The sequence below is a fragment of the Ursus americanus genome, chromosome 10, assembly GCF_024610735.1.
Source record: "Ursus americanus isolate L20-20 chromosome 10, mUrsAme1.1.p, whole genome shotgun sequence".
Lineage (NCBI taxonomy): Eukaryota > Metazoa > Chordata > Mammalia > Carnivora > Ursidae > Ursus > Ursus americanus.
The window spans coordinates 58440950-58467122 of NC_142136.1; the positions used below are offsets into that span (position 1 = coordinate 58440950).

At 40.5% G+C, this 26173-nt stretch overlaps 1 protein-coding gene across 3 annotated transcripts in view; it reads left to right on the forward strand.

Annotated features, from left to right (window-relative positions):
• The first annotated feature begins 7163 nt into the window (after nt 1-7163).
• The window catches only part of RNASEH2B (ribonuclease H2 subunit B), a 69197-nt gene continuing 50187 nt past the window's right edge, over nt 7164-26173 (forward strand). For all 3 annotated transcript variants that reach the window (XM_045796871.2, XM_045796869.2, XM_045796867.2), the window contains exon 1: nt 7164-7539. In XM_045796871.2, the coding sequence (XP_045652827.1) occupies nt 7488-7539 (52 nt within the window). In that variant the 5' untranslated portion in view covers nt 7164-7487. The remainder of the gene's footprint in view (nt 7540-26173) is intronic.

The following is a 26173-nucleotide window of genomic DNA, read 5'->3' on the forward strand; positions in this document are numbered from 1 at the left end:
CTAACTCTTTGTAGAAAGCAGGCATTCTGACTTACATTTTCTCCTTTTAAGGCCAGTCCTCATCTGTCTCTACAAGCCATGAGACCAAGAGCCTCCAACTAACTTCTAGGAATCCATCCCAGAAGAGTGTAGCGCAAGTTAAGAAATGAGCCTCTGGTTACAATTTATAGATTTAATAGAGCTAATCTAGGTAAAATCATCAAACCTGTGCCTCTGCTGAGCTCACTTATTTATCCAACATGGAAAATAAAATGGTAAAAGAGGTCAGAAAATAAATTACAGGATCACTTGGTTTACCACATAAAACTTCTGGAGAAAAGTAACAAGATCAAGGTGATGGGCCCTGAAATTTTATTTCTGGAGCCACGGAGTTTAGGGAATAAAGGTCCCCGGTGGAGTTGGCTCTGCCAGCCAGGCAGGAGGGTTAAGTAGTTGGTACATTTCATTTATTTCTGACTCCAAACTTTCCAACGTAGAAGCAGGGACTACGACTCCTGGCACCTAAGGAAATCAACAATGACTTTCTGTGCTTATTCCAAAAACGGTACCTGGTCCAGTTTGTGTTATGAGGATCATATATGAAGTACATTACGTTTTTTAAAAGCTAGACGATTGTGAAATAAATAATTTGGGGAAGAAACCATAGAAATATCGCTTTTGGGTTTACGTGATTTCACGAGGGATGCATTTATAAGATGACTCACAGAAGATAGAGTTGATGTTCGAAATCACAAAAGGAAGGGACTGCAAATAGATTGACATCATGCAAACAGCACAAAACCCCAAAGCAAAATATAACAAAAGGGAGGACGAAAAATTTGGCCACTTCTTTTAATCATTATCTTAATCTGTGCTTCTTTATTTAGCATACTGTTACAATTATGTGAGAAGCTGAAAGCATTATCATTTTTTCTTTTGTCCCCAAAGTTACACCTCCTTCTTCCCAATCTGTACTGATATTTGTGCAATTTGAACATAATTACAGCTGTAAAGCTCTCTTCTGTCTCAGTGTTTATCTCTGAAGCCAGAAGCACTGCACCGTACCTTGTTCATACTTTTCTTTTTTTAAGATTTTATTTATTTATTTGAGAGAGAGAGAGAGAGAGTGCACATGAGCACGAGTGGGGCCAGAGGCAGAGGGAGAGGAAGAAATGCCGGCTCCGGCTTGATCCCAGGACCCTGAGCCGAAGGCAGACGCTTAACTGACTGAACCACCCAGGCGCCCCCTTATTCATACTTCTTAATTTTGTTTAATATTGTTTTTATTTTAAGCCAAAATTTAAAATAAATGGAAACATGTCTGGATGGCTCCCATCTACAAGAAAGATGACAGAATCGGTTTCATTATAGGCTCGTCACATTTTAGTTAATTTAGTCACAGTTTAGTCAATATTGCCAAAGCTGTGGCGTAAATACTACAGTCTTTAAGTTTAGGGCAGTTCTTTCACATTTTAAGTCAATGTTAATTTTTTTTTTTTTTAATCTCTTTGGTTTTTTTCCCTACTGCAGAAACAAGGGGTACTTATTTGGTTACACATGCTTTACCGTTGGCATGATCTTGATAAGAAATATATGGGATTCATTTGCTCTGTCTAGAGGTTTTGATAGGTTTTTTTTTTTAGTACATTTAATATTTATGCTAAAATTTTTTTAAAAAGTATAAGCACTTTTAAAAGACAATTGTGTTATTAATTTAATTAATAACATGATCTTGATAAGAAATATATGGGATTCATTTGTTCTGTCTAGAGGTTTTGATAGGTTTTTTTTTTTAGTACATTTAATATTTATGCTAAAATTTTTTTAAAAAGTATAAGCACTTTTAAAAGACAATTGTGTTATTAATTTAATTATGTTCTTAAAGAATTAGGGGTATTCATGAACTAACAACATTCATTTGTTCTGTCTAGAGATTTTGATGAATTTTTTTTAAAAGTGTGCTTCATGTTTATGCTTTTTTTAGAAATGATAAGCACTTTTATTTTTTTAAGATTTTATTTATTTATTTGACAAAGAGAGTGAGAGAGCACAAGCAGAGGGAGCAGTAGAAGGAGAGGGGGAAGCAGGCTCCCTGCATGGGGCTTGATCTCAGGACCCCAGGATCATGACCTGAGCTGAAGGCAGCTGCCCAACCATCTGAGCCACCCAGGCATCCCTGGTAAACACCTTTAAAGGACAGTCCTTTTATTAGGTTCTTAAGAAATTAAGGATATTTCATGGACTATGAAGAAGATTCTAAGGTCTCAGAAATGTTACATGATCAATGTAATTAGGACAGTTAATGTGAAATTAAATATTCTGTAAAAGATACAGAAGTTCCTCTTTAAATAATCAATATTACTAATTTTTGCTGTTGGGCAAAATGTTGGGTGGAAGTCACGTTGCCAGGAAAAATTGTTAATCTTTTGCAATGCAATAGCCATATTTAGCAGTTGCAGTTCCTACTTTCAGATGGTTTGACAGATGAGTTAATAAAATATCTCATTACAATTTGAAGAGGATTTCATTTGTAGGCAGAGAGCAGCAGAAATAGTCTGCTTTGATGTTATCAGTGAATGTGTATCGTAAAGCCTCTTAATTGTGAGACCATTGGTAAAAGGAAGCTGGACCAAAAGGAACCAGAATATTATTGTTTAAACAGATAGGAGGAAGCACAGAGTAAAATGAAACTGGAAATTAATAATATTTCTATTATTAAATTGAAATATTAACTGAAATAATTAAAGAACAACTATGGTTAGATTTTAGTCACCAGTCTTCTTTTCATTCTTCTTAGTCATGGTCATACTTTCTATACGCGTGTGTATCCTGCTTTTGAAAATAAATATTTGAATGAAAAGTAGCCAACATTTTAACATTTCTCAATTAATTGACTTGCTAGGTAATTCATAGCTTTAAAAACACATATTTCAAAAGCACTGCACTGTGGAAAATATTAGTAGCATATATAAAAGCAAATTAAGTGAATAACTAAGACATCAAGTTATTAAAATTTTCTGAAGTGCATGGTGATTGCTCAGGCTTTCATGCAGCAAAATATGTAATCATCTGATTATCTGACTCATTTGATGGTGGTACCTTATCTCTACAGATACTTCGGGCACAAAGGTATATTTTGGAGCTTGAGTTGCATGAATTTTCTTGCTACCTTGCTTTTATGTAAATATATGTAGTGTTTATAACTGTATACACACACACAGACTGAAACGTGTAAACATGGTGTCATTAGGCTTCGGCCAAAGAACTACCAGGAACACACTGGTAGTTGAATAAGTTTGGTGTGTTACTTGTTGCCAGGAGGGTGAATACACGACATGGAAAATCATGAGTCTTAGTAAAAGGGTGTTAGAAGAAAGATTTGAAGGGTTTGGGCTTTGGTTGGGTGACATGGGTGAGATTCTAAGGAAGCAGGAATTGTCTATAGACTGGGTGCTGTTGGAAAGGGGGCAATTCTATGACTGGGTATCTCAGTGAATCTTATGTACAGGAAGGGGAAGCTGGAATGAGGAGAAAGCCATACATAGTAAAGCAGCAGCAGTCACTCATTTTGGCTAAGAGGGGAGGCGTGTGGCATCTTGTGGATGCCACAGTGACTTGTTTTTGTCTGCCCTTTGCCAAAATCATGAAGGGGCCTGGCTTTGTCTCATTTTATTCTGGTCTCAGGACAGCCTTGTGTGAGGCTAATATTCTGGGAAATTGTTTCTGCCTCCTGGGAGAGTCACATGGTCTAGCTGTGAGCCCGAGGGCCAGCTTCTCCATGTCAGGGTTGGGGGTTGCTCTTCTTCCTTTCCTAATAGCTTCAGTCATTCTTATTCTAGAACTGGCAGATCTCACTAGTTTCTGTGTTCCCCCCTGCCCCTTTGTAACAAACACAATCCAATTTTAAGTTGGGTGTGTTAAGAGAGTGAACATAAAGGAAACATTCTCCCCAGAAAGGATGGTTCACTAGTACTCATTGGTCCTCTTTCTAAACAATTGGCTCTTTTGAGAGCTGATCCTTTTCCTCTCCCCAGCTTGTGCTTGATGCTGCCTTCTCTGGTGTCACTAGATGAACATTTGGCAACAAGACAAAAACAAGGCAACAATCTTTTCTTATGGTAAAAGTGATGATAAATGTGAATTTTCATTTGCATTTTGTTTTGAAAGAAGCATTCTCATAAGTTTTTAATAATCTCTGAGAGAGAGAAATCCTTTCTCTACTCCTAGTTCAAACTTTTTCTGCTATGGTCACTGGTCACCATTAAGCCTTGCTAAGGTCCTTTGACTCTGAACTTATTTTTTCCCCATGGTTCCTCTTTTTTTTTTTTTTTTTTTTTAACTAGAAAATGAACATCTCTTACTTCTGGCATTTAGAAGAGCTTCTGTGATTCTCTACTCAATTCTCTACTTGCTGTTTCTTTCTTATTCTTTGGAGAATGACCTGCTTGTCTCTTTGCATGTTAGTGTGACTAGTATAAAATTTAATTTATGGGATATTTTATGGTATACTGGGTGTAATCAATTTGTTCTTATTTATAAACTTAGGAATACCACAAGCCACACTGTTGCCATAACTGCCTATTTTTCCACATACATGTTTCTTCAAAAGATCCATGCTAAGCTCATGTTGTGCTGGTAAGATTTGCCCTGGGCTTGGACACCAGGAAAGGAGGGACAGAGGGTAAAGTGCTGTTTCTGGCTTGGTATTCCTGCTCTGCCACTTGCTGGTTGGGCATTTTGGGTGATTAATTATCTCTCTAAACTTTACAGTCTTCCTCTGTAAAATGTGGGGATCATACTAATACTTCCCCTTAAGGCTGTTGGAGGTTGGAAAGGGATCATCTGTGTTGAGTGTTTAGCACCGTGCTTTCACAGTTAGTACTGAGAGAAAGCCATTGTAATTTTTTGAGGATAAAATGGTGAATTACTAAATGCTGACCTTCCTCAAGGAAGTGACCGAGGTTTGGGCTTCACTACCTAGTGAAATAACTGGGAAGACTGGAGGCATCTCACTCATTCTTGGGGAAGTGTTGGAGGGCAGCAAGAGAAGTGCTGTAGAGAAGGAATTGTCTAAGACCTGATGAGTGAGTAAAAGTTGGCCAAGTGGTGGTGGAGGGTGAGAGAGAAGGTGAAGGAGTGAGACTAGAGGGGGGCAGGAGCGTCCCAGCATTGGGAACAGTGTCAAGTGCTAGATGTGACAAGGGGAGGTCCTCGTGGCCAGACTGTGGAGAGGGAGGGAGGCAGTGGGAAGTGTGGCTGGAGGGGCAAGTGAGGACTAGTTCTCAAGGTCCCTATGTTCAAAGTTTTATACCTTGGGCTTTATTTACCCTGAGGACAACAGGAATCCAGAGTCCGTTTCCTATATCACCACTGGTACACTGTCCAAGAAGGTACTTAAATAAAATTTTTAAGTGGATAAAGGAAATTTTTTAGAAATGTTTGTTGCAACACATTTTTTAAAAAAGTTTTTGTCCCTGGAGCTAAATGTCAGAAAATTAATTATACTCTCGTTCATAGTGACGTAGTGACAGTTGCCCATGTGCGCCCTGGTCCCTCTCTTATTTGATTTCTCTTGCCCCCCCTTCTTTGTCCCTTATCCCATTCCCCTCCATTTTGAAAAGAATTCCTTGTGTGTTTGATACATGTCTTAAAGGTGCATGCACCCTTATAAAAGATATAGTGCTGTTTTATGTGTGTTTTTTATTTATCTACTTGGTATTCTGCTATAAATCTAGTCCCGCATCTAACTTTTTTTTTCTCTTGATATGAAGCATCCACATTGCTATGTGTACATCTAATTCATTGCTTCGAACTTCTGCAAAGTCCACGGACAGTATGCATTGTAGCCTTATTTACAAAAACAGTTTGAAAGAACCTAAATATGAATGGTTAAGTAACCTTGGTACATTAGCAGTGTGAAATAATATCGCCATTAACAGTATTCTAGATGCCATGGAAAACATGTTTATACAATGTTAAGGGAGAAAAGCAGACACAATTGTCTTCACTCTGTGAAAACAACCACATAACAAATACATATTCATACAGCCCACGGCTGGAAAGGATCAGAGAAGAATGAAAACAACTCTGTTTGTGAGAGCGAGGGAGCTGTGGGTAACGTTTCTCTTGTAGCTGTTAGTAACGACTCTGGCGTGCCTAGGGATTTAGCTTACACACCATAACTTTTCCCTTGGTATAATCTTAGGGGAGGGGAGAGCTCAGAGACGTACTAATCGGCTGCCTGTTCCAGCGTTCGCGTCTGGAGGTCCCTCCTCAGCCAGAGAGGTGTTCGGCAGTCCACTTCAACTGCATTTGCCACCCGCCATGGGAAATGGACTTGAAAGTAAAACCCTTTTCAGAAGGCTGAGATCTAGTACTGCCAGATTTGACTGTCTTCAAGAAGAGCGCAGGGCATTAAAAGTTATGTAATACTATTCTTCCACTTGTGCAAAAAGACAGACATGGATTTGTATGTGCGTGGAAAAATTTTGGGAGAGCAGACAAGAAACTGTTAACAGTAATTGCCCCTGGGGATGGGGATTGGGGGGAGGAGGGAGACCTATTCTTTAAAGTATGAGAGAAGTATTTATTATCTTCTTAAAAAACCACGTACCAGGCCCCACTTTTTCAAATAAAATTTTATTTTTCAAAGTTTAAATCCCCAAATTTCATGACTCTCTTTAAACATCGCTTTTCAAATGTATTTTTTAACTCATTACAAAGAGTCTTCCAAAATAACAAATTCGTATTTTGAGCCTCAAATTGTTCACCTCTTTTTAGTGGTGAGGGCTAAACCCAATTTGAGGACTGCTTACAATGCGTTATGAATCACAAAACAAAATATTCTGACATGAATTCCAAAGCAGAACGCAACTGATAAAACAAGATACACTGACAAGTCAGAGTGACTCGGGGTGGGGATCGGATCGCTGTTGCCCGTAACCTGGACCTGCCGCAGGCTCTTCCTCCCTGCTGCGTGTGTGCGAATCCTCCAGCCCTCCGGAGCTGGCGGTGCCCCCGTCCCGGCGCCCCGCTCCCCGGGGACCCGGCCTCCCCCGCTCTGGCACCTGGAATCTCCCGGCCGGCCGCGCCACCACTTCGCGGGCCTAGGCGACCCCTCCCGCCGCCGCGTCCCCGGGCGGCCGCCCCGCGCGCCGCGTCACTCGGCGCCCTCGGTGAGCACCTACCACTGGCCGTGCCGCAGAGGGGAGAGGCCGCGACCCGTCCCCAGCCGGCGGGCGACGCGCCACCACTCGGGTCGCCTCGGCCTGGCGCTAAATTTAAAAACTTAACAGGCGCAGCTGGCCGGCTCCGGAAACGAAAGTAAATTCGTCCCGCGGGCCGCCTCCCGGGCTCTGCCGGCGCCTCGGCGCGCCGCGCTACCCGGAATAGACCCTTCTCCCGCCATTTTCCCCTGGCTCCTGCCAGGCCCCGCGCCCCGCCGGTGAGGCCTGCGGCCGCCCGGCCTGCAGGCGTCGGGCTCGCGCCCCGCGGAGAAGGCGGGCGGCATGGACTGCGGGGACCGGGCTCGCGCCCGGCAACACGTGTTCCTGCTTCCAGGTAAACACGCCCGCCCCGGGCGGCGGCACGCCTAGCCCGGCCTCCTGCCCGCCCGGCCCGGCCCGAGAGCGCGCGGAGCGGCCGACGGGGACGGCGCGCCGCAGGACTTGCACCTGGAGCGGCGGGGCGCGACCCCCGTCGGCCCTCGGTGCCCGTGGCCCGACGCGCGCACCCCAGCGGGTCGCGCTGCACGCGCGGAACCCCGGAGCCGCGGGCAATGGCGCTGTGCGCCCCTCGGACCTGGGTACGGGACGGGATTGTCTTCCCAAAGCGTTGCTCCTAGTCTTCGTGGCTCCTTACAGCTAGCTGCCGTTTTCACAACCCAAATCCGAAAGCGCAGAAACGGACGGAGCGTATTGCCTCTGCTGGGGTGGGCCGCAGGCCTCCGGGGAACGACATGGGCTCAGGGTCTCGCAGCACCCTGTGAGGCCCGGGAGTGTCTGCTTTGGGGTGCAATTTGCTGTCCGCTACTCTCCGCACTCGGCAGCTGGCCCAGGCTCTGGGTTCCCACTGGATCGAATCCAGTGGACCCGGAAGGGCCTCGGACACTGTGCGCTTTTTGGGCGAGGTCTTGGATGGCTAGGCAGCAGGGAAGCCAGATGCTGCTAGGGGTTAGGACAAAGGTGGTTCAAAGAAATTCACGTGGGTAGATCATGACAGGAATGCTGGAGCCAGGCATTTCATCCTCCCATCCAGGGTCTGCAGGGGCTTGGAATAATGGATAGTCAGTTTCCACAGATGATGGGCTCTCGTAAGTGTCAGCATAAAAGGAGTTTGGGACTAAGGAGTGCAAGTCAGAAAAGTTTGGCCCTCTTATAGGATGCTACGTTGATATGTTGGCATAACATTTGAAATAAGGAAAATCCTTTGTTCATTATATTTTTTAGATTTAGCGTAGCAAATGCATTATTTTTACAGCAAATAATACTCTGATGACGCTATAGTTACCCCGCAACCTAGACGTTTATGATGAATATTGCAAATTATTGTGTGACAGTCTGTCAAGGGTAATTTTTGTGTGTATGTTTAACGTTTTCTCCCTTTATAAAGAGGTATAACATACAGTATACAAATTTAAGTGTGCAATTCAATGAATATGCCCCTGTATTTTCATTGTATATACATACGTGTACCCCCCTGTAACGATCCTCCAAGTCAAGATGTAGAACTTTATCAGCAAGCTCATGCCTGTTGCTAGATAGCCTTAGTAATCTTTACGCTGACGTCTGTCACTAGAGATTGTTTTGCCTGTTTGGGTTAAGTGTGTACTCCTTCGTTCTGGCTTCTTTCACTAAGCATCATATCTGTGAAATTCATCCATATTGTGTGTAGCAGTGGTTTGGTTAATTGGTTGGTTTGTGTTTTCACTGCTGGGTATATTTTATTGGATAAATATCCATGTGTATTTCCTCTCCTGTGGGTGGGCATTTGGATTCTTTCCAGTTTGTAACTATTGTGAGCTACACTTCTAAGAACATTCTTTGATGAGGCTTTTGGTAGAAGGAGGCACTCATTTCCCTGGGGTGTATACCCAGACATGGAATTGCTGGTTCTAGGTACCTGTAAGTTCAGCTTTAGGAGATGCTGCTAAACGGTTTTCCGAAGTGGTTGTACTGATTACACTCCCACTGGCAATGTGTGAGAGTTCCCATTGGTCCACATCCTCACTACAGATGTTTGTATACTAAAACCATTAAAGCAAAATTCAGGATTTTGACAGAATCTAGCAAAGGCCGACCTGTATACATGCTTTACGTTAGAAAAATCCTCTTCTTGCTTTTGTCACATGAATTTGATGAGATTTTAAGCGTAGGAACTCTAATCATTCTTTCAGAATGAAGGGTGTTATTATGATTCAGATACACACAATGGCTGATAATAATTTGAGTTTCTTATTTTGTTCTGTTTAATCAGTATTGACATTTTCACTCGTGAAGTGTGTTTGTGTCCTCACCGTGTTAAACAAAAAAACCTTCAAAATAATTAAATATCGATTGCATCCCTGAAAATTGTAGGTTTAATGTGTTTACTGCTGGGCTGTGAGAATTTCAGTCTGCTTCCTCTTTGAAGCTGCGATGTCCTGTGACCTTTGAACTTACTGGAGGAGGCTGAGCGGGCTGTTCAGGACCCGTGTTGCCAGGCAGGCTGGTTCTGTGACACAACTTGAGCTTCCTGCTCCTGTCCTTCTAGCCGGCCTTTACTGCCACCTTCAGGCTCTGATTGTACAAACATTGGTGGCTTGATAGTTCCTGCTGTGCAACAATGCTTCTCAGGCTTGAGGGTATTGGTCACCTGGGCAACGGGGCCCCACCCCCAGAGTTTTTCATTCCCTGGCTCTGGGATGGGGCCCAAGAATGTGCATTTCCAACAAGTTCCCAGGTGATGCTGGTGCTACGGGTCTGTGGACTCCAGTAGGAACCACTGCACCGAGACAGCCCTTGGGAGTGGGCTGGGAGGCAGGCATGGCCAGCCTCAGGTTTAGTTCTCTTTGTGGGGGCCAGAATTAATATCTTCAGGGGTGCACACGGAAGCACAGGCAATGAGGCCTGTCTTCACAGATAGATATTTGTTGTTCTTTTTCCTAGCAGATGAGAAATCAGCCCCAGTAAGTTGTACGTTGAGAGAAGGAGACTATATCCTGGTTGGAGTGAGCACCAGAGCTACAGTGAAGTTGGGCCCTTAATAAAGAAAACAAAAATTACATAAGAATTTTTCAAAAGCATTTGGTGGAAGCAGTTTGAACTCAGTTTTAGAAAATTTCTGGGATCCGAAAAGCTTACTCGTATTATGTTGGAACATGAGCACATTAACCAAGAGTCAAATAGAACTTTAGAGAATTATCCATGAGACGAACGCAAAGCCACTGGTCCTGGGAATGATAACTTTTTTCCTGCCATTTAATTCATGTTGTTTCTCAGGTTGCCTACAATAGCATTGTGTTATATGTTGAAGGGTATGTTAAAAAGTACTATTTAGGCCTCTCGTTTTCAGTTTCTTTGGAGAAGTCAAATGTCCCAGAAAAACAAAAGCTGGAACTTGGAAGGGATACTTGTGAAGTAGTCTTAGGACCTTGATTTTCATAGGCCAGTGGGGACAGACTGCCGCCCATTTAAGCAAGGTAAGCATTTCTTGTAGTTTGGAATGGTCTAAAATGTTTCTCCAAATGGCCTGCGGGTACTAGCCTATTTGCAGTTTTAGTTACTGTAAGAGACCATTAACATCTCTATTTTTTAGAATTTGGTATAAGTTTCTATCCCTCTTTGCTGTCCCAAAAGTAAATATTTAAGTCATATTTTTAATATTTTTCTCTAGTCCCAGTTTTGTACACTGGTCAATTCTGCTAAGTTGGAATGGGCCCTAACGTGAAAGGTGGGCTGGGAACAGGTTCACTGAGTGTAGGATACGAGATTGTGTGGATTGCAGGCGTGGCTGAACCCTGTCACTGCACCACGGCCAAGGAGATGTCAAAACACTGGGAAGCCCTAATGTTGTGTGAGGGATAAAAGGCAGGACAGCAATGATCTCAGGACCACTAAATTCATTTGGGTTATAGCTTAGTCGGAAAGCATCTCCCATTCGGCCCCCTGATTAAACCGCTCCCAGATCAAAGTAGACCACATCACATCTTCAGCTGTAGACAAGTTTTGCAGTGAAGTTATTCCCCTTTATCTCAAGAAAATAGATGTTAAAGAGTACTTTAGGAAGAGTCGTATTTGTTATTTATTTCCCCACAGCATGAATAATGCCAGCTTTTGCTGGGTTAGAGGATGGGTTGCTTTTTGGGAAATCAGAATCACAGGTGGTCTGCCTGCCTTAGTCATTCCAAATATATTAATGAGCCTTTTATGAGTCAGCATGATAATCACAAATAATAACATCAGATCTGTCTCTCCACATAGAAGACAAAAATAGCTTTGAAAGCATTATATGAATATAGACTTTAGAACTATGTTTTAATTAAATGATTAAAAAAGAAATCAAATTTAAAAGGCAAAGGTGATTTTCCTATTTAATGGTAGAGACAATTTATATTAATGTTACTTCTGATTTGAGTCCTATACCTTTTTAGTAAGCCCACAAGAAACACCTCTTATTTGGGGGGAAAAAAAGTAATAGTTTAAAGTGTGTGGTAAAGAGAATTGCTACAGACCTTAATGACTTTCCGGTGACCCTGAAAAGAACACATAAAACTTTTTTCCTCCTTTACTTAAGTAAGGGCACATGGTTAATCTCGGAAGAAAAATATAAGCGGGGTTTTTGTTCTTTGGCAACACTGTTTGCATGCGGCGTGTTTGTGTTTGGAAATGTAGCTGGTGAGCTGAAAGCTTCACTTATTCACGGGGGAGGAATCTGTACTTAGCTTGGTGAGGGATGGGGAACAATTCAAGTGCTGATTTCAGACAACCTCTGAATTATTAAGCCCAGCTTCTTGGAAGATTTGTCTTTTACTGACTGGTCTTCTGCAGGCCTTCAGCCGTGTGGGAGTCTCTGAATTCTCCAGCGTGGAGCATGTTTAAGATTTCCCACACAAATCCTGAGGCTGGTTTTGTCTTTACAAAGTTGTCTTTGGTGGGAACCCCCCTGACCTTTCTCAGACGGCCATTACATCTGCTCCCTTGGCCAGCAGAGCACGTTCTGAAGCGGATGGACGCCATCAGTTGTCAGTTGGTGTAATCAGGCTGAGCCTGATGTCGTCCTGCTAGGAATTGTTCTGGAAGACTGAGGACATTTATAAGAACTTAGCACTCTCACATATTTACCCTCCAGGGCAGAAAAAAATTTTCATAAAAGGAAAGTAAGAAATGTTTATAATTTTTTTCACTTACGTATATTTGATACACGATGTTACATTAGTTTCAGGCACACCACATAATAATTCAACAGCTCAGTACCTTATGCTGTGCTCACCACAGTGTAGCTACCATCTGTCCCCATGCAATGCTGTTATACCACTGTTGTTGACTCTACTTCTACGCTGTACCTTTTATCCCCATGACTTAGTCATTCTGTAACTGCAAGCCTGTGTCTCCCAGCCCCTTCACCCATTTTGCCCATCCCCCCACCTCCTCCCCTGTGGCAACCATCAGTTTGTTCTCTGTATTTGTAGGTCTGTTTCTGCTTTTTGTTTGTTTTGTTTTTATATTCCACATGTAAGTGAAATCATGATATTTTTCTCTGGCTGACTTATTTCACTTAGTATAAAACACTCTAGGTCCATCCATTTGTTGCAGATAGCAAGATCTTATCCTTTTTATGGCTGAGTAATATTCTGGTGTGTGTGTGTGTGTGTGTGTGTGTGTGTGTGTGTGTATCACATCTCCTTTATCCATTGATGGACACTTGCATTTCATATCTTGGCTCTTGTAAATAATGCTGCAATAAACATAGGGATGGCCATAACAACATTTTTCTAGATATGTCTTTTAAGACAAGGGAAGCAAAAGCACATCAAAATAAAAAGCTTTTTTAAAAAAATTGTGACTGCATCAATATAAATTTCTGCACAGTGAAGGAAACCATCAAACAAAAAGGCAACCTACTGAATAGGAGAATATATTTGCAAATAATATATCTGATAAGGGGTTAATTTCCAAAGTATATAAAGAATTTATATAACTCAACATCAGAAAAAAATCCAAATAATTTGGTTAAAAAATGGGCAGAAGACCTGAATAGATATTTTTCCAGAGAAGACATACAGATGGCCAACAGACACATGGAAAGATCCTCAACATCACTCATCAGGAAAATGCAAATCAAAACCACCATGAGATATCACCTTACACCTGTCAGAATGGCTAGAATCAAAAAGAAGAAATAAAAAGTGTGGTGAGAATGTGGAGAAAAAGGAACCCTCATGCACTGTTGGTGGGAGTGCAAACTGGTGCAGCCACTGTGGAAAACAGTATGGAGGTTCCTCAAAAAATTAAAAGTAGAACTACCATATGATCTAGTAATTCCACTACTGGGTATTTACCTAAAGAAAACATAATTTTTAATTTAAATAGCAGAAAACGGGCTGCATGGATTTTCCCCATATCCTCTAAGCTTTTCCCATGATGTTAAGAAACAAACAAGTCATCAATATTTTCTAAAGTGTTAGAATAAAACACACCTAAAACTAGGCTTATGCTATTTATTGTCACTATGCCCTTGGACAAATTTCATCCTCTTGGTAAAGTCTCAATTTCCTCATCTTTATAGGGGACTGAACAGTCCCAGTCTCCTAAGCTCTTCCTTGCACCCGAAGCTCTTAGCCCCAGACTTGGGACAGCTCTTAGCCCCAGTAAACATTCACTGAAAGGATAAATGTCTCACATTCCATTTTCTCCTGCAGTCTTTGTTACACTGCCCTTTGTCCTCCTTTTCCACTTCTATCCAAATTCTATCCTTTCTTCAAGGCTCAGTTTAACTTTAGTTTCCACAAAGCTGAGCCATTGTATGGATCACAAAATGAATTTTAGTATTCCTAAATTTTTCTCATTTTTCTGTTTCTGCCTTTATTTCATTATGTACTCATACTACTTATTCACTGTAACACTCACTAAAATACTGAGGGCTATTAGGGTTATACAATGTCTTTCTTTGAATGCCCATGACTTTGGGTCTGCCTGTACCTCTGCCTGTATTTCTCCACACTCTCTGCCTGGCAAAGTAGGCATTCTCTGCCTACTTATCCTTTAAACTCAGCCCATGGCTCCTCCAAGACATCTTCCCTCTGAGCCTCTCTGCTGTTAGTGAGCAAGGTAGTGGTACCTCTTGAACCTACTTACACATTTCGTCATGATTATTCAGGTCACTATTTTTTTTTTTTTTTTTTGAGTAGGCTCTGCACCCAGTGCAGAGCCCAACACAGGGCTCGAACTCATGATCCTGAGATCATGACCTGAGCTGAAATCAAGAGTCGGACACTTAACTGACTGAGGCACCCAGGCGTCCCAGTTCACTACATTTTTATCTAAAGATGTTTTGAAGCACCAGTACATGCCAGCGGCTGGAGAGAATACAGGTGTGTACTTCCTGTGTCACCACCATCAGCTTCTCAATGCTGGACACCTTGGCCTTAAGCTTCAGAGCCCACCCTTGCCCAGTGTCTCTGAAAGCAGAGCATGTCACTTAGGACTTCCAGCCTTTTTGTTTAGAAGTCCTTTGTATGTGCTTTTCAAATATCTCTAGGTGGTGACTTTCTCTGCAGGTATGACTGTTGCTAAAGTGAAATGGGCTGCGAGCTGTGTGTTCTCATGCCTGTTTTATTATCTGCCGCTGAAACAGCTAGGATCCAAGTGGGCCACGGTATCTAGCCAGAGCTGATTTTCTGCAGGAGCCTAAGACATTTGGGGAGGCTCTGCTGTAGCAGTTGCTCAATTTTGACCACTTAAATCTTCATTTAGACATTTTTCTCCTAGTATTTTTTTAGCAACTTTTTTTTTAGTAGAATAGTAATACATACCCTTTTAGTAAGACAGAATAAGATAAAGAAGAAAATAATTTATCTATCATCTTGCCACTGAGAAATAACGGTTTCAGAAATAGTTCTTTCCAGTCTTTTTATATTGTGTGTATCCCAGTATGAAGTCAGTGTTCTTATTTTTTTCTTGTTTTTCTGTTTTTACCTATATTTCACAATGTATTCTTTCTACTTGTGACTTTACTTCTGCTGTAACAAACATGCTGGATACGTACTGCTTCACAGTGCGCATGTGCTGGATGGATTATATTTAAGGATAGGTAAAGACTGAAAATACAAATGGATGCCAGAGAGGTGAGCAGAAATTCGCAGAACTGTAGTGGACACAATGGCAAGCTGGGATTCTTCGAAAGCCATTCGAGGTTGAGTTTTTCAGGACAACCATGGCGTCCTGCAAACATCCCTTGGTGTGCTTGCCATAAATAGGATGACAGTGTGAATGGACCATGAGTCAGTCTGCCTTAGTATGGAAATTGCTGTTTGTTTAATGTAGAGTCAGTCCATCCTAATTGTGTTACAAAACCTGGCCCACATTTCTTGAGGAGTTTCCTAGCTGGGTCATCTATTCCTAGGAAGAGCCAGCTGGGTGTCGGGAGCTGCCCTTTTTCTCTTATTTCTTGTTTCAAGACAGCCTTCTGACTGGCCCTACTGCGGTCACATGAAACCCCAGCCTTACCCCCTATATAAGCTGTAGCCATGAGGGGCAAGCCCCACCGGAGCACCAGTTGGGAGACGGGGAGGCCGGAGGGGTACTTGAGGGTAAGGAGCACTTTTCCAGAAGAAGAAAAGGTGAGGCTAGGCAGCACAAGAGCTAGTCACTGCCCTCACTCACTGGTGTGCCTGAGCCGCAGGGGACCGGGCTTGTCTCAGCAGAGCACACTCAGTTTCTCAGTTATCAGTGTTCTCTTTGGCTGGATGGCATATAGGTGGGGCAGACGTTTACTGTATGAAGTAACTTATCCTCCTTCATTTAGCCAGGGTTCATATAATTTTTAGGAAGCCTGTCTTCTAGGGCCTGTATCTTCTGGCTCCTATACCTTTGCAGTACACTTTGATGTATGTTATTGTAGTTGACCCTCTCCATGCCCTTGGAAAGTAGTCAAGGCAAGCTTTATTGTCACCATTTTACAAGACTCCAAGAAGTCAGATTATCTGTCCAACGCTCAACAGGAATTAAATGGCAGAGACTCCAGGCTCTCCCCAGTCCTCTAGGACCCCTGCTATGTGCCGGAGGCCACTCTGCTGACTGACTGGTGGTACCTCACCAGAATGGGAGAGCTGGGAGGATCAGAAAGGGCTGGGGTTGCCTCTGTTGTCAATTTGATGACCAGGGACCAGGCATACCTCCTATGCTGGTCATTATTGGACATCCCAGTCAGATCTGTCCTTTCAACCTCTCCAGAATTTTCCTGCTTCCCAGATATTTCAAGAGCTGAGCTCCATCTCAATATATTGTCGGTCTTTGTGGCTCTGAATTCGCTGCACACCTGAAGTTTTTCATCAGTTTCTTCTTCTGCACAGAGGCCAATCCTAGAAACATGTCTATTGATAGGGACAGCCCTGAGAAAATGGAGATTTCTCTTCTATGGTCTTGGTGAAGGCCAGTTTTTATTTTTATTTTTTCTTCTTTCTTCAAAGTTTAAAAATTAAAAAGATATCCTTGGAGGAACCCATAACTTGAAAAGCATTTCTCTGGTGCATGCCTCTCTCTAGCTTTCTTGGTTTGCCTCCTGTAGTGTTTAAGGAAGCTGAGAGCTTCAAAGCCAGGAACATGACCCAGATCTTTTTGATGGTAGTGGTAACATCTTGGGAAGGGAAGATATATAGTTATTGCTGAAATTAGCATTCCTGGAAGTGGCAAGTAACTTGAAAATTACGCGGATTTGTCTTGCATGCATTGTATTTGTGTCCTAACCAAGTGTTTCCAAGGAGCTATCCCTGGCGATCAAACAGACGGGAACTAAGGGGGTTGAATATGTTCTGATGACTGATGACTACAGAAAATGAACTGGATCCTATTTAGGTCACTGTGTTGCATGAGAGTGATGCTCTCGTCTTTTTTTTTTTTTTTTTTTTTCCTATTAGATCTTAAGAAAACTGAATAGCCTTGATATGGTATCTAAAAATAAAGTAAGTGGTGCTTTGATGTCTGTTCTTTCTTTTCCCTGTAACAGTGGGTGTGTGTTTCTCAGAGCGTTATCTGTTGTGTGCCAAAAATCAGACAGGGCCATGAACAAATGTCCATTGCTTCCAAGTCATAAGAACACTTGGCAAAAAGGGGGCTCTCTCTCCTGTCTCATGTCTTTGAACTTTAAACGATATGAAACTTGTCTCAACCAAGAGAAGGATAAGAAAGAGCTGCCAAGTTTAAAAACTGGTTGATAAATAACTTCATATCAACTGTACGACCCATACCATATAGTCTGAAGATGAAAAATAATGTTCCATTTTGGCTTCTACAATACTTCTGACTAACTTTTCAATGTTACAGAATGGTTAAGTCCATGCATTGATCCATGCTGTGTACTCAGTTATCACAGAAAACTTGGGGGTGTACGTGGCTGTGTGTAGGATATTGCATTCGCTAATAGGAAGATCAGTTTCCTTTTCTCACATCTGGTCAGGCTTGACTTTATCTGTTTATCACTTGATGTTTCTTGTATCCCACAACAGATTTCTCTCATGCTTTATTTATATCTTTTTTGATCCAACCCTTTTCTCTTTCTCATTTTCCCCAGCCAACCCCCCGCCCCCTTTTCCTTCTGCCACACGCAGCCCCGGCGGAGTGGGATACTGGTTGCACTGGAGTGGAGAAAGCTGATTAGATGAGTCTCTGGTCCTCAAGGTTGGGCCGGACACAACAAGAGGAGACAGACGAGTTTGAGACATCCGTGTCACAAGAGAACAGTTGTACAAGATAGTTATTGTACTTCAGAGCTGCAGCTTGGGTTTTTTGAGTTAAGACGGGTGAGGTTGGAGATTAAAAATTTCTCTAAAGTGTCATAGTTTCAACTGTTGGTTGCCTGAGTTTATTCTTGGCTCTGTGTATAGTAAAATAGCTCTGTGACCTTGAGCAGGTTTCTTAACTTTGGGCAAGTCTCTCACACAAAAACGTGGGAATCAAAATAGTACCTACTTCATAGAGATGTTATAAGGATAACATTATGTAATTTATATCAGGGACATTGCCTGGTGTGTAGTAAACGTCCAATACATATTAGCTACGATTCGTTATTTTACATTCATTGGGTACAGTTGTCTCTTTATCACTGGTATGTTTTCTTTAAAGTTCAAATATCAGGAAAGAAGCAATCAGACTTTCCTTTCTGTTGAGGTGTTTAGATCACGATGGTAAACAGATGGAAGACTTGCTGCTAGAGTTAATGGTGACCAATGAGACATAAAATTGGGTCTTTATAGAAGACACAAAGACCGTGAAAAACTGCTATGGAATTGCTTAGACATAAGAAGCTAGAGTGGCAGGGCTGGAGACAATGGGGAAGTTTAAGATATTTCTAAGTCCAAAATGACCAAAAAGATGGAGTACCGACTTCTGATTTGTTTGAATTTTTTTATTTTTGTGAAAACACTCTTTTGGCCAGCATGGCTTATGTCATCTCTTATGTAAGAGAAAACAGTCGAAAGAAAGAAAGAAAGAAAGAGAGAGAGAGAGAGAGAGAGAGAGAGAGAGAGAGAAAGAAAGAAAGAAAGAAAGAAAGAAAGAAAGAAAGAAAGAGAAAGAAAGAAAAAAAGAAAGAAAGGAGGAAAGAAAGGAAGAAAGGAAGAAAGAAAAAGAAAGGGAAAGAAAGAAAGAGAAAGAAAGGAGGAAAGGAGGAAGGGAGGAAGGGAGGAAAGGAAGGAAGGAAGGAAGGAAGGAAGGAAGGAAGGAAGGAAGGAAGGAAGGATAGAAAAGAAAAAGAAAATGTAAAGCCTACTCTTAAAAAAATATAAGTTGAAGTTTTAGAAGTTATAGTTTTAGAAGAAGGTGTTTCATATGCATCAATTTTCTGGATAAATGAAGTTCAGCTTGTTAAGTATCAAAACTTGTTTTACCATTTCTTACTGAGCTTTTTCTAAAATTAAACAACACAGTCATGTAACATTTATTGAGCATATCACATATGCCAAAAACTGGGTACCTTACTATACATGATCTTAATTTTTGCACATAAAATGCATTATATTTTGACTTTTTAAAAAGGACATCCTGGTCCTAATTTAATCTCTTCTTGGAAAGCTAACTGTTAGGCCCTTAGGTAATTCTGTGCTTAAAATTTTTGACTTTTATATTTTGATCTTATTATTCCCTACATATTCTTAATGTTTCCATATCATCCAGAGAAAGGAAACTGGTTTTTAATTGAGTGCCTATTACATGTTCTAGGCACTTTCACATATATTTAAGCTTAAGAAAACCTTTAAAATAATAATAATTATTATGCCCATTTTATAAATGAAACAACTGAGGCAACAGAGTCTGAGTATTGTGCCCTAGTTCATACTGCTGAACAAGAAGAGGAGCTGCGAGTGGATTATGGACCTCTCTGTCTCCAGATCTTGTGCTTTTTTTATGCTGACATTATCAAAGAGATAGGCCTCAACTAAAAATAGATTAATAGAGGAAAAGCCTTCACCACACTCCCACTCTCTTACTTTTCTGATTCTTTCCCATTATTCTAAAAGCAGATTTTTTTCTTCCTTAATTAATTTAGCTATGCTAGATGCAGGTAAAAGTTAGAAAAAAGATGGAGCTTCTAAACTTGTGGGTGAGGAACTGGTCCATGGGATGACCCAGGATTTTCCCAGATTTAAATGAAAATTTTAAAAAATTCCTTAACTTTCATGGAGCCTTTAATTTATGGTCACAAGTAATTTTGTGTGCCTAAGGCCAGGTATAGACTAAAGAATTTATCTGAAGTCTTATAGCAATATGAGTTCTTTACTTATGCTAAGCCTTCAAAATCTAGTGGGGGTAAATCCACCCCTCCATAAAAGCAATGAAAACATTGGCAAAGATGACCAAAATCAACTTTTTCAAAACTCTTGAAATTAACCAAAGTCTTCCAACAATCTGAGAAGTGTTTATTCAAGAAAAACTGCTGAATCTCATTAAGCAGGGTTTGTGGCATTGTAACTTGAACTGCTCACATATCCCTCTCCTCAGGTCTACAGTAACCTTGAAAACCAGCAGTCTTGCAAACATGGTACTTGTAAAAACCAGCAGCATTGCAACCACTGGACTGGACAGGCCTCGTTTGGAGCTTCTTAAACAGTCCCATTCCCAGATCATTGTCCCTATTTGACCTGTCTTGTAGTTCCCTGGAAAAGCTGGTTGGAGTTTAGAACTTGCTCTGCAGGAAATATCCTGTCCCCAGGGCTTTTGTCAAAAATAATCAGTGGCAATTGTTTAACATAGCAGCTGCTAAAGGGGCAATAGCAATTGGGCAAATAAGGACCTGGCCAGTAGGTTAAAAGAGAGATATGGGGATAAGATACCCCCGTAAGGGACTTTGAAAAGCGCTGACTTAGTCCTAGGAAATTAAAAGGCTGAGCACATATTCAGGACTGTGTGCATGACCAGGAAAGACCTGACAAGGCCCTAATCTCTCACCTCTGATTTTGAGGTCCTAGGCAAGCAGTTAATAAAAGCTAAAGCAGAAGTTTAAAGTACTCGAGTGTTGCAGGCATATCCCAAAACACATGCAGAACTCTTCAGCAAATGTTGGGGGGCTTATTTGTTCAAAACATTTAAGGAAATCTCAGACTAATCATTAGCTATCCAGTAAACTAGTTTACTAACTGAGGTTACAGGGAATACAGACTTTATAGGATTAGTCCAGGAAGGTCACGAGATGAACAGCAACAACTGCAATGATAACAAAAAGCAGCAACAATAAATCTTGGGGGGTTGGGGCCGGGGAGTCTGGTTTCCAGAATTGTCACAGTAATTATTATATTATCTAAAATGTCTAGTTTTAAAAAAAATTGTGTGGGACACTGGAAGAAAAAGGAGGGTAGGTTTATACACAGGAGAAAAAAAGTAGTAAATAAAAACTGTCCCTGAGGGGGCCCAGTTGTTGGACTTATTCTGCAAAGATTTTAATCAGCTATTATAAATATATTAAAAAAAAACTAAAGCAAAATATGTCTAAAAACTTAAAGGACAGTCTGACAATGAAATCTCACAAATAGATTGTATCAATAAAGAGAAATAGGAATTATAAAAGAACATATAAATTCTGGAGTTGAAAAGTACAACTGAAATGAAAAATTCATTAACAGGCTCAATAGCATATTTGAACTGGCAGAGAAAAGAAACAGCACACTTGAAGATAGGTCAATTAAGATTAGCTGAGCTGAGGAACAGAAAGAAAAAGCATTAAGAAAATTGAACATAATCTCATAGACCTTGGTGTACCACTGAGCATACCAACGTATGTATAGTGGGAGGCGCAGAAGGAGAAGAGAAAAAGAAGGAGGCAAAAAGAATATTTGAAGAATGGACAAACACCTCCCAAATTTGATGAGAAACATTACATATTCAAGAACCTCAATAAACTCCAAGTAGGATAAACTGAAAGAGAGCCACACCTATGCACATCATAGTCAAATTGTCAAATGACAAAGACAAAGAGAGAATCTTGAAAGCAGCAAGAGAATATGACTTATGAAGTATGGAGATCCTCAATAAAATAAATTGCTGACTTCTCATTAGAAATCATAGAGGCCAGAAGTTAGTTGGATGACATATTCTAGATACTGAAAGAAACAGATACTGAACCAAGAATTCTGTATCTGGCAAAACTATCTTTCAAAACTGACGGAGAGGTGTACCTGAGTGGCTCAGTCAGTTAAGCGTCAGCCTTTGGTTCAGGTCATGATCCTGGAGTCCCAGGATTGAGCCCTGCATTGGGCTCCCTGCTCAGGGGAGTCTGACTCTACCTCTCCCCCTGCCCCTCCCCCAGTTCATGCTTGCTCTTCTCTCTCTTTCTCTTTCCCACTCTCTCTCAAATAAATAAATAAAATCTTTAAAAGGTACCAAATTTATAGTTCATATATATATATAGTTAATTTATATATTGAGGGAGAAACTAAGGCATTCTCAGATATAGAAGAACTGAGGGAATTCATCACTATCAGACTTGACCCTCAAAAATCATGAAGGGAGTCCTTCGGATTGAAAGGAAAAGAGACTAGATGGTGACTTGAATCCACACAAAAAATACAGAGAACTGGTAAAGATAAATACATAGCAAACTATAAAAGACAGTACAAATGTATTTTTGTTTGTAACTCTTTTCTGTCTGATTTAAAGTACAACTTCAGGGGCACCTGGGTGGCACAGTCAGTTGAGCGTCTGACTCTTGGTTTCAGCTCAGGTCATGATCCCATTGTCGTGAGATTGAGCCCTGTGTCGGGCTCTGGGCTCAGCATGGAGTCTGCTTAAGATTCTCTCCCCATCCCTCTACCCCTCCCACTCATGCTCTCTCGCTCTCTAAAATAAATAAGTCTTTAAAAAAATTTTTTTAAATACAACTTCATAAGGCAAAAAATATAAAATGGTTGATGGGCTTATATAGAGGTATAATTTGTGTGTGTGTATATATGTCTGTGTGTATATGGATATGTGTGCATGTATATATATATATATATATATACACATATATATACATGTATATGGCATATAATAATAGTGCAAAGGAGGGGGGAGGAAAAGGAATATATTGCAGGAAAGTTTCTCATTACTATTGAAATTTTCAAGTTAATATTAATCTGAACTACATTGTTGTAAGTTAAGTTGCCAATTGTAACTCTCAAGACAATGACTGAGAAAATAACTCCTCCCAAAATAGAGTAAAAGAAACAACAAGAGAATTAAAACAATGCACTAGAAAATATCTATTAAACATAAAAGAAGGCAGTAATAGAGGAATAGAGGAACAAAACCATATGGCATATAGCAAATAAAGGTAAGTGGCAGATGTAAATCCTACCTTCTCTATAATTAAATTAAAAGTAAATGCATTAAAGTTTCCTATTAAAAGGCAGAGATTGGCACAATGGGTGTGGGGGGGTATGACCCAACTATATATTATCTAATGATGCACACTTTAAATTAAAAGACACAAATGGGTTGAAAATAAACAGATGGAAAAAAGATGTATCATGCAAACAGTAACCAAAGAAGAGTTAGAGTGGCTATACTAATATCATATAAAATAGACTTTAAGACAAAAATTGTTGCTGGATGCAAAAAGGGATATTTTATAATGATAACAATGTTAGTCTATTAGGAAGATATAAGAATTATAACATATATACACCTAATGACAGAGCCCCAAAATACATGAACCAAAACCTGATAGAATTGAAGGTAGATATACACAGTGGAATAATAGTAGTAGGAGATTTAAATAACCCATTTCCAATATGGCTAAAACAACTAAGAAGACTTGACCAACACTATAAAATGACTAGACTTAAGAGACATCTGTAGAACACTCCACTGAACAATGGAATACACATTCTCCTTAAGTGAACATGAAACATTCTCCAGGAGAGACTGTATCACAGGCCATAAAACAAACCTCATTACATTTAAAAGCATTGGAATTATACAATATATGCTCTTCAAAAACACTGAAATTAAGATAGAAAGCAATAGCAGAAGGAAATTTGGGGAATTCACAAATATGTGGAAATTAAATGACACACTCTTAAAATAACCAATGGATCAAATGAATGCAATGCACGAAAATGATACAAACTACATAAAAAACATAAGGGATGCAGGTAAATCAGTGTTCAGAGCAAAATATGTAATTGTATATGCCTAAAAAGGAGAAAGGTCTCAAATAGCCTAAACTTCAGTTTAAGAAACTAGAAAAAGGAGAACAAACCAAACCCAAAGCAAATAGAAGGGAAGGGAATGAAGATTAGAGCAGAAATAAACAAAGTAAAGAATAGAAAAATAACAGAGAGAAAAATCAATGAAACCAAAGTTGGTCCTTTCGAAAAGATCAACAAAATTACTGAATCTTTAGTTAAAATGGCCAAGAAAGAGAGAAGATTCAAATTACTAAAATCAAGAACGAAAGAGGGGACATCACTACTGATCTTACAGAAATTAAAAAGGATCATGGGGGACACTACGAACAACTGTATGCCAAGGAAATAGGTAACTTAGATGAAATGGACAAAGCCCTAGAATGGCATAAATTACCAAAACCAACTCAGGAAGAAATACACAATCTGAATGGACCTATAGCAAGTAAAGAAATCAGGTTAGTAAATTAAAAGCTTCCTATGGGAAAAAAAAAAACACAATCCTGCGTAGCTTCATGGTAAATTCCACTAAACCTTGAACATGTTAATATGAATCCTTTATAAACTTTTCCCCAAAAAAGGAAAAAGAGAGAACATTTCCCAGTTCATTCTGTGAGGCCAGTATTACTTTCATACCAACACCAGACAAAGGCATAGGAAAAGTACAGATCAATATCCCTTATGAACATAGATGCAAAAGTTCTCAGCAACTAGCAAACCAAATCCAGAATTATGTAAAGAGCATTATACACCATGACCAAGTGGGATTTATCCTAGGAATGCAATATTGGTTCAACATACCAAAATCAATCAATATGATATACCATTTTAATAAAATAAGAGCCCCAAACTACATAACTGTCTTAACAGCCACAGAAACAGTGTTTGAGAAAATATGGCACTATTTCATCTTAAAAAACAGTCCAAAAATTAGGAATAGGGAACTTTCTCAGTCTGATAGAGGGCATCTATGAAAAATCCGCAGGTAATATCATACTAACACATTTTATATGAAATTTTCTTTACATGTAGAAACAAAAATAGATATATTGGGTTAAGTAAAATATATTATCAACACGAATTTTACCTATTTTTAATGTGGCTCCTAGCAAATTTTAAATTTTGTAAGTGGCTCACCTTTTTGGAATGCATTTTCTGTTCTGGACCCAGGGCCTCCAGGGTCTGGTAGGTCTGGGCCCTATTCCCTGTCCTGTAAGACTGGTTGATTGAGAGGGGAGGGTGGAGCATGGGGCTTGATGAAGTGGGCTGGGGAAGTAGGTGGGGTGGGGGTGGGGAAGATAAAGGAAGTAATGCATGCAGTCTTGCTCTGAGGGCAGGGGGCTGTTGTTTTATTCACAGCTGTATCCTTAGTGCCTAGGATAGTATCTGAGCTGGGAACAGAAAATTGGTAATAAAATAAAATAAAGATTGGTAATTTAAAAAAAGATTCAGTAAGAGGGTGGTGTTTGTTACTAAATGGTTATTTATTCAGCATCTGATACTTGGTGCTGTGGGTACATAGATTCTAGCAGACAAGAACGCAGTTTAGTGAGGACATACATGGCATCCGGTAATCGTCCGACCACAAAGTGTATATGAGATGGTACAGAGGACTAAGGGAAACTAGAAAGTGGCAGCTGGAGTTTGACAAAATTAGTTTGTTGTTGCCAGGTTTGACTGTGCAAGGCAGAATCTTTGCCTCGTAATTTTTTTTTTCATATCTAGGGAAAATATATTTGAAGTCTGCACTTTAGAATCACCCGATTTCCAAATATGGGTGCCTAAATTCAAATTTTTTCAACTGTGCACATCAAACAAAGCCCTTCTGTGGCTTGAGTTTGGCCCAGGAGTCTACCGAAGATTTCACTGGTGAAGTGAATGCATAATTCCTTTGACTTCTTAGCCATCAAAGCAAAGAACTTAATGTGAGGCGCAGGAAGCCTTCTCAGACCTGCTCCTCTCTGTTGTATCCTCTATCTTAAGGTTTCAAATTCCATGTATTTCTTCTTAGCAGCTGTTACATTTGGAGTCTACATTTGTATGATCGTTTGACTCAATGTCTGTCTCTTCCAGGGAACAGCGCAAAGCTCCTCACGGGAGCAGGCTGCATGTGCTTGCTAATCAGTAGTTAATACGTGCACGAGTGAAGCAGGCAGGAGAGATTAATTTTAAAATCCTTTCTGTCGTTGAAGAGGTAAAACAACCTGATGATAGCGTCTCACTTGGAATTCTGTGTTGAAAGATTCAGTCCAACAGCAGGTTATTTTATTGGCACAAGTGAGAAAAGATGACTGTTTTCCCTACATAGACATTTCAGCATTATCTACACTAATACATCTC